The 11,250-nt window shown below is 51.4% G+C and overlaps 3 protein-coding genes across 3 annotated transcripts; all 3 read left to right on the top strand.

The window, feature by feature from the left end:
• Positions 1 to 789: 789 nt before the first annotated feature.
• Positions 790 to 1,199, top strand: S100A4 (S100 calcium binding protein A4). The gene is made up of 2 exons (XM_010171320.1): positions 790 to 927; positions 1,035 to 1,199. Exons 1-2 carry the CDS (start codon positions 790 to 792, stop codon positions 1,197 to 1,199), a joined length of 303 nt encoding a protein of 100 aa, XP_010169622.1.
• Positions 1,200 to 5,226: 4,027 nt separating this feature from the next.
• On the top strand, positions 5,227 to 5,864 carry LOC104527568 (protein S100-A9-like). The gene is made up of 2 exons (XM_029085799.1): positions 5,227 to 5,379; positions 5,619 to 5,864. Exons 1-2 carry the CDS (start codon positions 5,227 to 5,229, stop codon positions 5,862 to 5,864), a joined length of 399 nt encoding a protein of 132 aa, XP_028941632.1.
• Positions 5,865 to 9,354: 3,490 nt separating this feature from the next.
• Positions 9,355 to 10,382, top strand: LOC104527567 (protein S100-A15A-like). Its single transcript, XM_010171321.2, has 2 exons — positions 9,355 to 9,555; positions 10,218 to 10,382. The coding sequence occupies exons 1-2, from the start codon at positions 9,355 to 9,357 to the stop codon at positions 10,380 to 10,382; spliced, it is 366 nt and encodes a 121-aa protein (XP_010169623.2).
• The last annotated feature ends 868 nt before the right edge of the window (positions 10,383 to 11,250 follow it).

Genomic DNA, 11,250 nt, shown 5'->3' with positions numbered 1-11,250 from the left:
GCCAATGTCCAGGCAGGCGCTGGATCAGCGTTGGGCCCTTCCCACCCCGGGAGCGAGGGAGGTGGCCCAGGCAGGGCTATAAATTCCGTAGCCTGACGTTGACTCTCCTCCCGCCCTGCCCGTCCTCGGCTGTTTCTTCTGAGCTCTTGGTGAGTTTGCTTTTTTTTTTCCCTTTTTTTCCTCTAATCTCCACCCCCCCCTCACCCTATTGACCCTCCAGATGTTCTCCAGATGTTACTGCAGACCCATCCCACAATAGGATCCCTCTGTAGAGCTTTTCCCCTTGGGGCTGAGCGTGAGGTTGAGATCAGAGGTTGCATTTTCACTTCCAAGGGTTGGAAAAGTGTGTGTGACCCTTCCCTGCCCGGCTCGGGAAGGAGGGAGCTGCTGCCTCTCCCCATGTTCTCCCCTCCGGCATGGGGAGAACCTCCATGCTCCACACTTGGCACCGGTACCAGACGGCAACACCCAGCCCGGCTGCTGGTGGGAGGGTGAAATTAAGGAGGAAATGGTGATGGATCCTGGTGTGTGCCCAGGAGTGGGGGCACCAGAGCCACCTGCATGGTCCAGGGAATGTGTTGTGTGGGTCATAACATGGCCCACATGTTCTCTAGGGAGCCCCAAGGGATGCACCTGTCCTTCTCAGTCCCTGTGCCCATCCCTTGATTTGCACCTTGGTCCCCAGACAGTCCAGGGGGCTGGAGGAGACCATCAGCCCTCCAGCATGGGGTTATCTGAGGACACCAAGCTCTGCTCTCACTCATGTCTCCAGGTTCACTGGCATCCCCCATGGCGAGTCCCCTGGAGCAGGCGTTGGCCGTGATTGTCTCCACCTTCCACAAGCATTCGGGGAATGAGGGGGACAAGTACAAGCTGAACAAGACGGAGCTCAAGGAGATGCTCATGAAGGAGCTGCCCAGCTTCAGTGTAAGTATGGGGCAGGGGCTACCACGTCCCATGGGCAGTGCCAGGACCTGGGGATGTCACCCTTGATGTAAAACCCTTTTTTAACCCCCAATCTTACCCCTGGACAGAAACAAACCAGTGAGACCAGCTTACAGCAGCTCATGTCCCACCTGGACTGCAACAGCGACAACGAGGTGGATTTCCAAGAGTACGTGACCTTCTTGGCCTGCATGGCCATGATGTGCAACGACTTCTTCCAGGACTACCCCGACAAGATGCCACGTAGGAAGTGAGCACGGGGCACCAGCCCTGAGCTGCATCACCATCCCCATGACCCTCCCGTTGTCTTCTTGATGCTTTTTCAATAAAAGTTGCTTTAAACCAAGTCCTCCACGTGCTTTGCAAAAGGGGTTTCTTGCCATGGGGACATGGGGGTTGTCACATTGGAGAAGACCCCGTTTCCATTCCACCTGTACGTTGTAGGTACCAGATAACGAGCGAGAAGAAGAGCACTTCCAAGCTGGAGTTTGCTCTACCACAGTGTGGACACTGTGTTCCCTGAGGTCTCATAAAACCACCCATGGGGTTGATCCCCACCAGCCAGGTTAGCGTGAGTCAGTGACGGGCAGGGCAGGAGCTTCTACAGGGATGAGTAACTCCAACCACCAACGGATGAACCACTTGGGTTTTTACTTTTTAGCCAGAATTATGAAGCTCACATGGGGGTCAATAACTGTCCCTCAACCTGCTGCTCCATGGGGCAGGACCTGTTGCGTTGGGAAGTCACCCAGGAATCCTTGTCCTGTTCCTACCCCAAGTGAACCCTTGGGGAACAGGTTTTCTGTTGAGTTCCTGCTCAGGGTGGGGTTCTGGTGTGCAGAGGAGTGTCTTCCCCTGTCCACCCAGCCAGCCCCTCCCCCGCTAACATGGGAGGACTCAACCAGCAGCTATAAATAAGAGGAACTGTGCAGCCACATCCCTCCCTTCCCCATTCCACAGCCTGTCCTGCTCACATCTGAAAGTCTCCATTTCCTCCCTCTGATCCCTTTTTCCATCTGTGGTCAACATGAGCTCCAGATGTTCCATGTGTCCCTTACAGATACGGAAGCCAGATCTTCATCCATCAGCTTGGGGTTGCTCCTGGAGGTACCAGTGAGTGGAGATACCACAAAGACTTCACTTCATCCAGCCCCAGCTTTGCCCATCTCCCCAGGGTGCCCCAGGGAGGTGACCAGGAGCCACATTTGGGCTGCACCCCAAGAGTCACCCTGGAGCCAACGTCCCCAGCTGATGCAACACCCTGGAGCTGGCATGACAGCAGGGATGGAAGGTGTATCTGGGGGGCTGTGCTGAGCTGGGGCTGGAGGGGTTTTGACCCCTCGAGGGTTGCAGAGCATCTCCTGGGGTGGAGAAGGAGTGATACTCTGGGTGCTCCCCAAGGCTGGACCAGCTCCTGTCTCCTCGTTGACCTCTTCTCCATCCCTGTGCTGCCCACAGCTGTGGCATGGACAGGACCTGGACCATAACAAAGATGATGAAGTGAACTTCTAGGAGTACATCACCTTCCTGAGGACCTTGGCCATGGTCTACAGTGATGCTCTGAAGGAATGGAAAATAGAGAACTGGGTCAGCTGGTGGGTGAGGGACCCCAGGGACCTTTTAGGGTCTTTTTGTAAGAACCTTCACTGAAGTTTTTGATAAGTTCCTATTATAAAATTTTTCAGCTCCATTTTTGAACCTTAAATCAATGAAAAGCTTCCAGGTGGCTCCGTTTTCTCCCTTGCTGGGGGTGGGACTCAGCAAGGGGCTGGTTTGCCAGGAGACCAAAATGGAAGCTCATCTTCTTGTTCTCCCAAATAAAGGGTGTAGGGGTTCCACAAACCTCAACTTCTAAGATCCAACACTCACCTGAGCATCAATATCAAGATAAAAAAATAATGATCCATCCACACCTGAGAAGGTGGTTGCACCACAATGACATCCCAGAAGCAGGTGAAGGGGACACCCCTTACAAGCTCTTGGCCCTTTTTCTACCTGATTTGTGACCATCTGAAGCTGGTGTGATGCTCCTCACAAGCATCCCAACCTGCCAGCATCCTACCACCACCCTGCCACTGTGTCCTCGGGGTTGTACCAGCTCCATCCCATATGGTACCAACACTCCCAGCCTCAAGGCTGCACTTAGCCATGGAGAAGATACCAACACCCCATGGCAGCTCTTACACCAAAGCATGGGCTGCCACATGCCAGGAGCTCCTGGTGTGTGGGCACGTGGCATCCGTGGCTGGTTGGGCAGTAAATGTCAATATGAGGACCCACGGCGCACGCGTGTCTCCTCCCATCTCCCCACACATGGCACAGGCATGTCCCTTCTCACCTCCCCACGCGTGTCCCATCACGTCTCGCTGCCGTTGGACCCGTGTCCCTCTGATCAGCCCCGCTTGGCTCCCGTCTCATCACACAACCCGGCCCTTTGTTTCCCTCTTTTGCAATTGAGGCTTTTTCTGGCACTCGTTGCTCACGCTCCTGGATTAGGAAGCTGATGAGGAGATGTTTCATCATCATCATCATCATCTGTCCTTCTCATCTCCCAAAAGCCTTAACGGCTGGGAATGGGCTTTTTGCCAGACCCATCCCACCAAGCTTCTCAAGGAGTCACAGACCTCCTTGGGCACAGCTCACAGCTCCAGCATAGGGACATCCACGGGCTGCAGATGGGTCTTTGGTCCAGTGCACACCTCCTCCTCTCACTCTGGGGGTCCACCTTGGGTCTGGGGGTCTCCTTGCTCATCAAACAAGCACTCAAGGTCACACCTGCCCTCAGGCTTGGCTTTGTGCTCCAGCATGGAGTCCTCCATGTAGGGTATGTGTTCTGCCGTTGAACTTCCATGGGCTGTAGGAGACCTCATTGACCTTCTCCCACTGATCTGCTGTCTGAGGTTCTCTGTCCTCCCCTTCCTGCTCCTTCCTCATGGTGATGATTCTCTCCTCTTTGTTCAGGTGTCTTCTGTCATGTCTTTTGTTCAGGTCAGTGGCCTCTCCTCCAGGTTCTCTCCTCCCCTTTCTTTTCAAAGTTCTTCTCTCATCAATATTGATTCAAAGAGGCATTTTTTCTACTGCTGATTGACTCAGTCTGGACTGGAGGTGGGTACACCTTGTAGCCATGAGACCTTCAGGAAGTTTCTCACAGGGACCATCCACGTAGTTCCTTCCCCACACACAAACCCAAAACACTTGAGGAGGTGAAGGGCTTGGACATCCTGGAGCAGAGGCTCCTCACCAACCTCCCCAAATTGTCCTTCCCAAAAATACACAGGGTTTAGCAACCAGTTCCAGGCACTGGGAACGTCATGAGGTGTCCTACAAGTTGTAGCATCCCTCCCCCAATGCCGATGCCCTTGGTTATCGTCAGGCAGCAATTAGAGCTGCTGGGAAATGTCGCGGCCCAAGACTGGTTGGCAGGTTTCCGCCACCCTGACGTGCTCAGATTTGTAATGTCTTTCTCTAGTCCCTGGTTAAGAAATGATTCAGGAGGAACTCTACTCATGGTTTTGGAGAGGTGACTAAAGGGTGGGATACGTTGGTTATCTCCCAGCACCCGTACAACAATGTGTTGGGGGCAGACACCACATCTCCAGCCAAATTCAACATCATCAGGTTGATCAGTGATGAACCAAATGTCCCATTGGGGAAAAAAAACCCATCATCATCCCACTGGAGACCTTCAGCTTTTCCATAATCTGGAAAAAAAATTCCACTTCCATCATCTCCTCAAAGATCTCCAAACTCTACAGGAACATCCCAACTCTTGGGAAAGTTCCTACACTGTCACTGACCCACCATGTCCCTACAAATGTTTCTTTTGGTGGTTCCTTGTTTTGCTCTAACGAGTTTGGTGTGTCTCCTCCCTTGTTAACAAGTAGGAGCTGCCAGTTCCTGGAGCCAGGTAAGAAATTGCCTCCTGGGCGTGATGCAGAACCTTGCACAATTCCTGGGGTTATCACCCCGCAAAAAAATTTGAGGGTGTCACAAATCGTAGCTCAAAGAGAGTATAAAAGAGACCTCACCTTCACCACACCATCACTGCTCCTGCCTGCTCCTCTCCTCCCCGTGCATCACCGCCTGCAGAAGTCAACCTCAGAGTTGCTCATAGGTAAGTAGGTCTTTGCCATATGGTGGTTTCAGGCTTTGGGGTGCTGGAAGTGCCATCAGCATGAGCCCAACTGGGCAGCCAGAGCCTGGATGGGCTCCTGGAGGAGAAGGAAGGTCCTTCTCCTCTGATGGAGTTCAATATTTTGCTGTTTGTCTCTCCCTAGCAAAATGAAAACCGACCTGGAGCTCGCCTTGGAGTGCATCGTCAACGTCTACCACCAGTACGCCGTGAAGAACCCCATAGATGACTACCTGAGCAGGTCTGAGTTCTCAGAGCTGCTGCAGGAGACTGCCAAGCCCTTCCTCCACAACACTCTGCCGGTAAGAGCCAAACATCCCCCAGGTCTCCTTAACGCTGGTGAGACCTCGCAGGAGCCATGACCTCCTTGAGGCATCAGGGTGGCCAAGAGCCTCCCAAAAGGGAGGGGGGTTTTTTTTCTAAGGTTCTCTTAGAACTTTGCAATTCTTGCTGGGTGAGCCTTGTGTCATAGCTGCAGGCTGACTCTGAACCTCTCCTGTGCTTCATGGTGACTCTTTTTTCCACATTTGTCCTCCTGCAGCCTAACACATCCGTTGATAGCTACATCAACAAGCTCTTCAACAAAGCAGATGCCAACCATAATGGTCGCCTGAAGTTCACCGAGTTCCTGACCACACTGACTCTTGTAGTCATTGATGCCCACAACAGGTCTCATGAGCATCACGGGAGCCACGACCATCATCCAGGTGATGGTCATGGCCATGGCCACAGCCATGACCATGGCCAAGGTCACAGCCATGACCACGGCCATGGTCCCTGCAACTGAAGCTGTTCCCTGGGTGACTGTGTCCACAAGATTGTGCTCTCCCAGCAGCACCATCCCTTCCATTTGTCCTCAACCACAGACAAACCTGTAACCAAAGCTTTGTGTCATCTGCTTCTGCCCATGGCATTGAAATAAAGATTCTTTCTTCAAGCACCAAATGCATCTGTATTATGTGACCTCTTGTCTCCAGGGAGGATGCAACCTGCATCCAGCCCGTGGTGGTGGTGGTGGGGTTAAAATGCAGATTGAACTGGAGAAGCAATGGGAAAGAGAAGGTGGGATGAGGAGACCCTGCTCCCTGCAGAACAAGGAGCGAGGACAACAGTGTTGCTGGGTTCCAGTTGAGCCACATAGGATGTGTGGGCTTCCTGGCCTGAAGCATGTCAGACCCTGGATGCTCCCACCACCTTCCCAAGGTTCAGCACGTTCTTGGTACAGGGTGGTTGACCCCAACACCCTTCATCCCATTGGGTTCCCTGTACAGGGTGGTTGACCCCAGCACCTTCCACCCCATTGGGTTCCCTGTACAGGGTGGTTGACCCCAGCACCCTTCATTCCATCATGCTGGGGAGGTTCCTGGGTAGGGTCAGTCAGTGGCTGCACAAGAACATCCTCAGTGCTGGTTCTTCTGGTGCCTCTTTGCACCAGCTCCAGGATGTACCAAGGGTCCAACACAGCAGGGAGTTGCCAAGACCCAGCTCTGGAGGTGGAGGTGCAGCATCTTGGGGTGCACACAATGCTTTGGCAACCCACAAAGCAACCAACTCTTATCTTGCAAGCCCCAACACAACAATGAACAAGGCTGAGGAGCTCCAGAGAGCTGGTGTTAACTCCAAACAATAAAGTAAGATGTTTTTATTAGTGTGGGACAACAACCCCCCAGGTCACAGCACATTTAGAAACCACTGTGGGCTCCTCTGGAGGAGATACATGAGTGGAAAGGAGCTCCAGTGATTGTGCACTGAATGGGAAACCCTCAGGCTCAGGAGGCTCTGAAATTTCCAACGTCAAATGAAACCAGAAGCTTGTCCCACGTGAAACGGAAGCGTGGGGCTGTTGCCTGGTTATTTGCACTTGATGACCCAGGTGGCCACTCTCTGGCTCTACAATTTTGCCATTGATGAGCAGCTCTTGAAACCCAAGAACCAAACATTTATCTACTGTTCTACCAGGACAGCCAGGTGTCACTTAGACATGGTTCCTCTTGTAGGACTGAGCATCATGAGCTGCCTCCCCTACAAGTTTTGAGGAGCACCACTGGGAAAGACAGGAATTCTAGTGGAAGGTGTCCATGTTCATGGCAGAAAGGTTGGACTAGATGATCTTTAAGGTCCCTTCCAACCAAAACCATTCCACGAATTCAGAGTCCACTGATCTATCTGCACGTGGACTACACAAAAAAACCCAACCATTGCAAAGCCAGCTGGAGAATGAGGATGTCAGTTTGGATTGTCCACCATCTTTAATGAGTAGAGCAGGAAAAACAATTAAAAAATAAAAAGTAATAAAATGAGTCAGGGATCCCAGACGAAAACTCATGGAAGAGTTCTCGATACTGCCTCTGGGACACGTAAGAAGCATCCACCTCAAACAGGAATGGTTACCTGCTCCTACCCTCTTCCTGGAACCTATTGTCTTCTTTTTCAATCTTTACTTAATCTCTTAATTCTTCTGGTACCTGTTCTGCTCACGTAAGACAGGTGACACAGAGGTGACTCTTGCAAAACACTCCTTAGATAATGATCCAACCAAGAAAGACCCTGACCTTGGATTTTCTTCTGGTTTTAGACTCATTTTCCTTCACCAAGTTTCTAGAATCATAGAATGGTTTGGGTTGGAAAGGACCTTAAAGATCATCCAGTTCCAACCCTCCCCTGCCATCAGCAGGGACACCTTCCACTTCCAGGTTGCTCAAAGCCTCATCCAGCCTGGCCTTCAACACTTCCAGGGAGGGGGCATCTACAACTAGAAGAAGAGGGAGAAGTCTGTTACGAGTGATGTGAAAATAGAAAACAAGGGAAAAGACTCTGGAAAACACAATCTCAGAATGACCTGGATTGGAAGAGCCCTTGAAGATCATCGAGTCCAACCATCAACCCACCACTGATCAGTCCCCGACTAACCCATGTCCCTCAGCACTGTGTCTACACGACTCTTCAATCCCTCCAGGGATGGGGACTCCACCACTGCCCTGGGCAACCCCTTCCAATGCCTCAGAACCCTTTCAGCAAAGCAATTTATTTAGATTTCAAGCAATTAGTGTTGTAGAAAACAGAGAGAACATTAAAAACAACCCAGGGACAACATTATCCACGTCTCCTCCGAGTCCATCTTCTCAACCATCACGAGAACGCATGAAATTTTCAGCACGTTGCAAAACTCGTAAAGTTTTGACAAGTTCTGCCGGATTTGTCTTGACAAACCAAGATGGATTTGTCCTTCATGCTCACATCGAGGCGTGACCCTTCATCCAGTCTTCTCCCCCCTCTCATTTTTCATCCAGCAACTCAACCCTGTCAGAGGTGATGGTGGGGTGGAAACACAACATTTCCAAAGCTTGGTGGGTGCAACCAGGAACTATGTGCTGAGGTATGAGACAGGGAGGGGTTCCAGAAATTCCCATCTTAACAATTTCCACGTACAGTAAATGAGTTCAAGCTGTTGCTTGCAGCAGGTGTGTCACCATCTCTGATGAAAGATGACCTCAGACTTGTATAAAAGGGCTGTCCAGGCTCTTGGATCACCACAACAGACCCATCCTCCCTCTACAAACTCTTCTTGGAGACGAAGGTAAGTAACACTGCAATGGTTCTGGTGGGAAATAAGATGAGGGAGAAGAAATTTTGAACTTGGGAGAAGCTTCATGCCATGCCTGTTCTACCTCAGGGTGATGCTTTCTACTTGGGCCATGGTAGGAGACTGGTTTTGGCTACAAGCAGGTAAATTAAGGGCATTTCTGTGCCATCTTTAGTGGAGGTGTGATGGTTTCTGCAGGCAAGGAGACCTTCAGGGTTGTCACTTGCATGGTGGCACCCACTGGAGAGCAGAATCTCTGTGCTCGGTGACTGAAAAGGGTTTGTAGACCAAAGAGGAGAGGGAGATTCACAGAGAGAGGAGGAGGAGGAGGTGCAGAGGAGCCCATACCTCAACTGTGCTCCCTACCTTAAGTCATCCTTGCTGTCATAATCATGGTACAGATCCATGACAACAGCTTGGTGACTTTGTCTCATTTGCCTGACAAATTCCTCCAGATCAGAAGAACGAGGTGCTTCTTGGGCAAAGCTAAAACTTGAGTTGATTGGGTGATGTTATAAAACAAGGATATTCCTAAGACCATCCAGCACCGAGGAGATGCCAACTGGGGGCACACTGGGTGCTGCTGCCTTGCTCAGCCGCAACAAGATGAGGCTCCTGGTGCCTGATTTTTGATGCATCTCATGGCTTTATGGTCTCTCCACACAGTTTCTGCAGGTCCTTCAAAAGCTCAGCCATGTCTGCAAGCACCCACACCACCAGCACCCTTTCTGGTACTCGACAGTTCCCCGGCAACTGCACGATGGAGATGGCTCTGAAAACCATTGTGGATGTCTACCACCGTTACAGCATCCGGGAGGGTCATGTTGACCTCCTCAGCTCCAACGACTTCAAGACACTGTTGACAGAGCAGGCACCAGACTTCCTGCAAGTTTGCGTGAGTGCCACAGGAGCTGTGCTCCTGGGTGGATATTCTCTTCATGAGGGGTTGAGTGGGATGATGAAGCTGAGGTTGCCTCAAAGGATGCTCCTGGAGGAATGGGGTACAGTTCCCATCAAGGGCTGTGGTCCATAGAGTGGGTTTCTGTGATCAGACCTAGCTTGTCCATGTCCTGTAGGACCGTCCACACTCATCCCTCCTCCCACTGCAGGGGTATAGTGCAACCAGAAGGGTTTGAGACAAGACCTTGTCCATCTGAAAGAGGGGGCGGTTTAGGTTAGACATTAGGAAGAAATTCTTTGGTGTGAGGGTGACGAGCCAGTGTCCCAGGTTGCCCAGAGAAGCTGTGGCTGCTCCTCCCTGGAAGTGTTGAAGGCCAGGTTAGATGAGGCTCTGAGCAACCTGGTCTAGTGGAAGGTGTCCCTGCTGATGGCAGGGGGGTTGGGACTGGATGATCTTGAAGGTCCCTTCCAACCCCAAACCAGTCTGGGATTCTATGATCTGGGGTTTAATTAGGGGCTGATGCCAATGCAGAAGAAGGTCACAATGATCCTCAAGCTTCCCAGGGCATGCAAGAAGAAAGTTGGTTTGGTTTCCACCAGTGGATGTGCAGCCCAGGCAAGGGACATACTAACACATGTCCTGTCCTCCAATTTCAGAACAGGAACCGTCCCGACTACTTGAGGAAGCTCTTCCAAGAGACAGACTTAAATAAGGACAAACAACTGACCTTCGAGGAGTTCTCCATCGTCTTGGCCAAGCTGACCGATGACGCCCATCGCATCAGCCATGGGGATGACCGTTGTACACCAGACAAGGATTGAGTCTCAATGCACAACCCTTGAAAACCCAAAAATAATCAGAAGAGGATTAATTGCTTTTAGGAATTGGGCTCTGGCTGCTTTCTCTCTGCTTGGATCACTCGTGCTTGTGAGACAATAAAACATCACTTGAAGTTCACCAAGTTCTATCTCAGAGCTTCCTTTTACCTCCATCTCATGGTTTTGGGTGGGTGGGCACCAGCTGCAAACACATGGTCCTGCTGGAGTTGTGGGATAAACCCTAAAAAAACCCAAACCCTCATATTGTTGTGGTTTTAACACAGCTGGCAGCCAAACACCAGGCAGCCGCTCGCTCACCCTCCCCAGCCTGGGAAAATGGGTGCTGCTTGATGATGAAGGGAGTGGAACATCTCCCTTCTGAGGAAAGGCTGAGGGAGCTGGGGCTCTTTAGCTTGGAGAAGAGGAGACTGAGGGGTGACCTCATTAATGTTTATCAATATGTAAAGGGTGAATGTCAGGAGGATGGAGCCAGGCTCTTCTCAGTGATGCCCAATGGTAGGACAAAGGGCAATGGGTGTGAGCTGGAACACAGGAGGTTTCATGTAAACATGAGGAGAAACTTTTTCACTGTGAGAGTGACAGGACACTGGGACAGGCTGTCCAGAGAGGTTGTGGAGTCTCCATCTCTGGAGATCCAAACCCACCTGGACACTTTCCTGTGTGACCTACTGTAAGTGATCCTGCTCTGGCAGGGGGGTTGGACTAGATGATCTCTTAAGGTTCCTTCCAACCCCACCACTCTGGGATTCTGTGCTTGCCCAGCAGCTGAGTTTGTAGCTGTTTGAGATGGAGAAGCTCAAGCTTGAGTGAAGGGACTGGGAAATCCCTTCCCCTGCAGCTCCAGGGTGGA

This window comes from Antrostomus carolinensis, unplaced genomic scaffold (genome assembly GCF_000700745.2).
Source record: "Antrostomus carolinensis isolate BGI_N321 unplaced genomic scaffold, ASM70074v2 scaffold23847, whole genome shotgun sequence".
In the NCBI taxonomy this organism is placed as follows: domain Eukaryota; kingdom Metazoa; phylum Chordata; class Aves; order Caprimulgiformes; family Caprimulgidae; genus Antrostomus; species Antrostomus carolinensis.
Note: the sequence above shows the minus strand (reverse complement) of the source record. Positions and strands in the feature narration are given on the sequence as shown.

Excerpts from the sequence above, each read along its gene's own strand:
- LOC104527567 (XM_010171321.2), top strand. The coding sequence starts at position 9,355 with ATGTCTGCAAGCACCCACACCACCAGCACCCTTTCTGGTACTCGACAG. Across the intron at positions 9,556-10,217 it reads CAGACTTCCTGCAAGTTTGC|AACAGGAACCGTCCCGACTA; the intron begins GTGAGTGCCACA and ends CTCCAATTTCAG.
- LOC104527568 (XM_029085799.1), top strand. The coding sequence starts at position 5,227 with ATGAAAACCGACCTGGAGCTCGCCTTGGAGTGCATCGTCAACGTCTAC. Across the intron at positions 5,380-5,618 it reads TCCTCCACAACACTCTGCCG|CCTAACACATCCGTTGATAG; the intron begins GTAAGAGCCAAA and ends GTCCTCCTGCAG.
- S100A4 (XM_010171320.1), top strand. The coding sequence starts at position 790 with ATGGCGAGTCCCCTGGAGCAGGCGTTGGCCGTGATTGTCTCCACCTTC. Across the intron at positions 928-1,034 it reads AGGAGCTGCCCAGCTTCAGT|AAACAAACCAGTGAGACCAG; the intron begins GTAAGTATGGGG and ends ACCCCTGGACAG.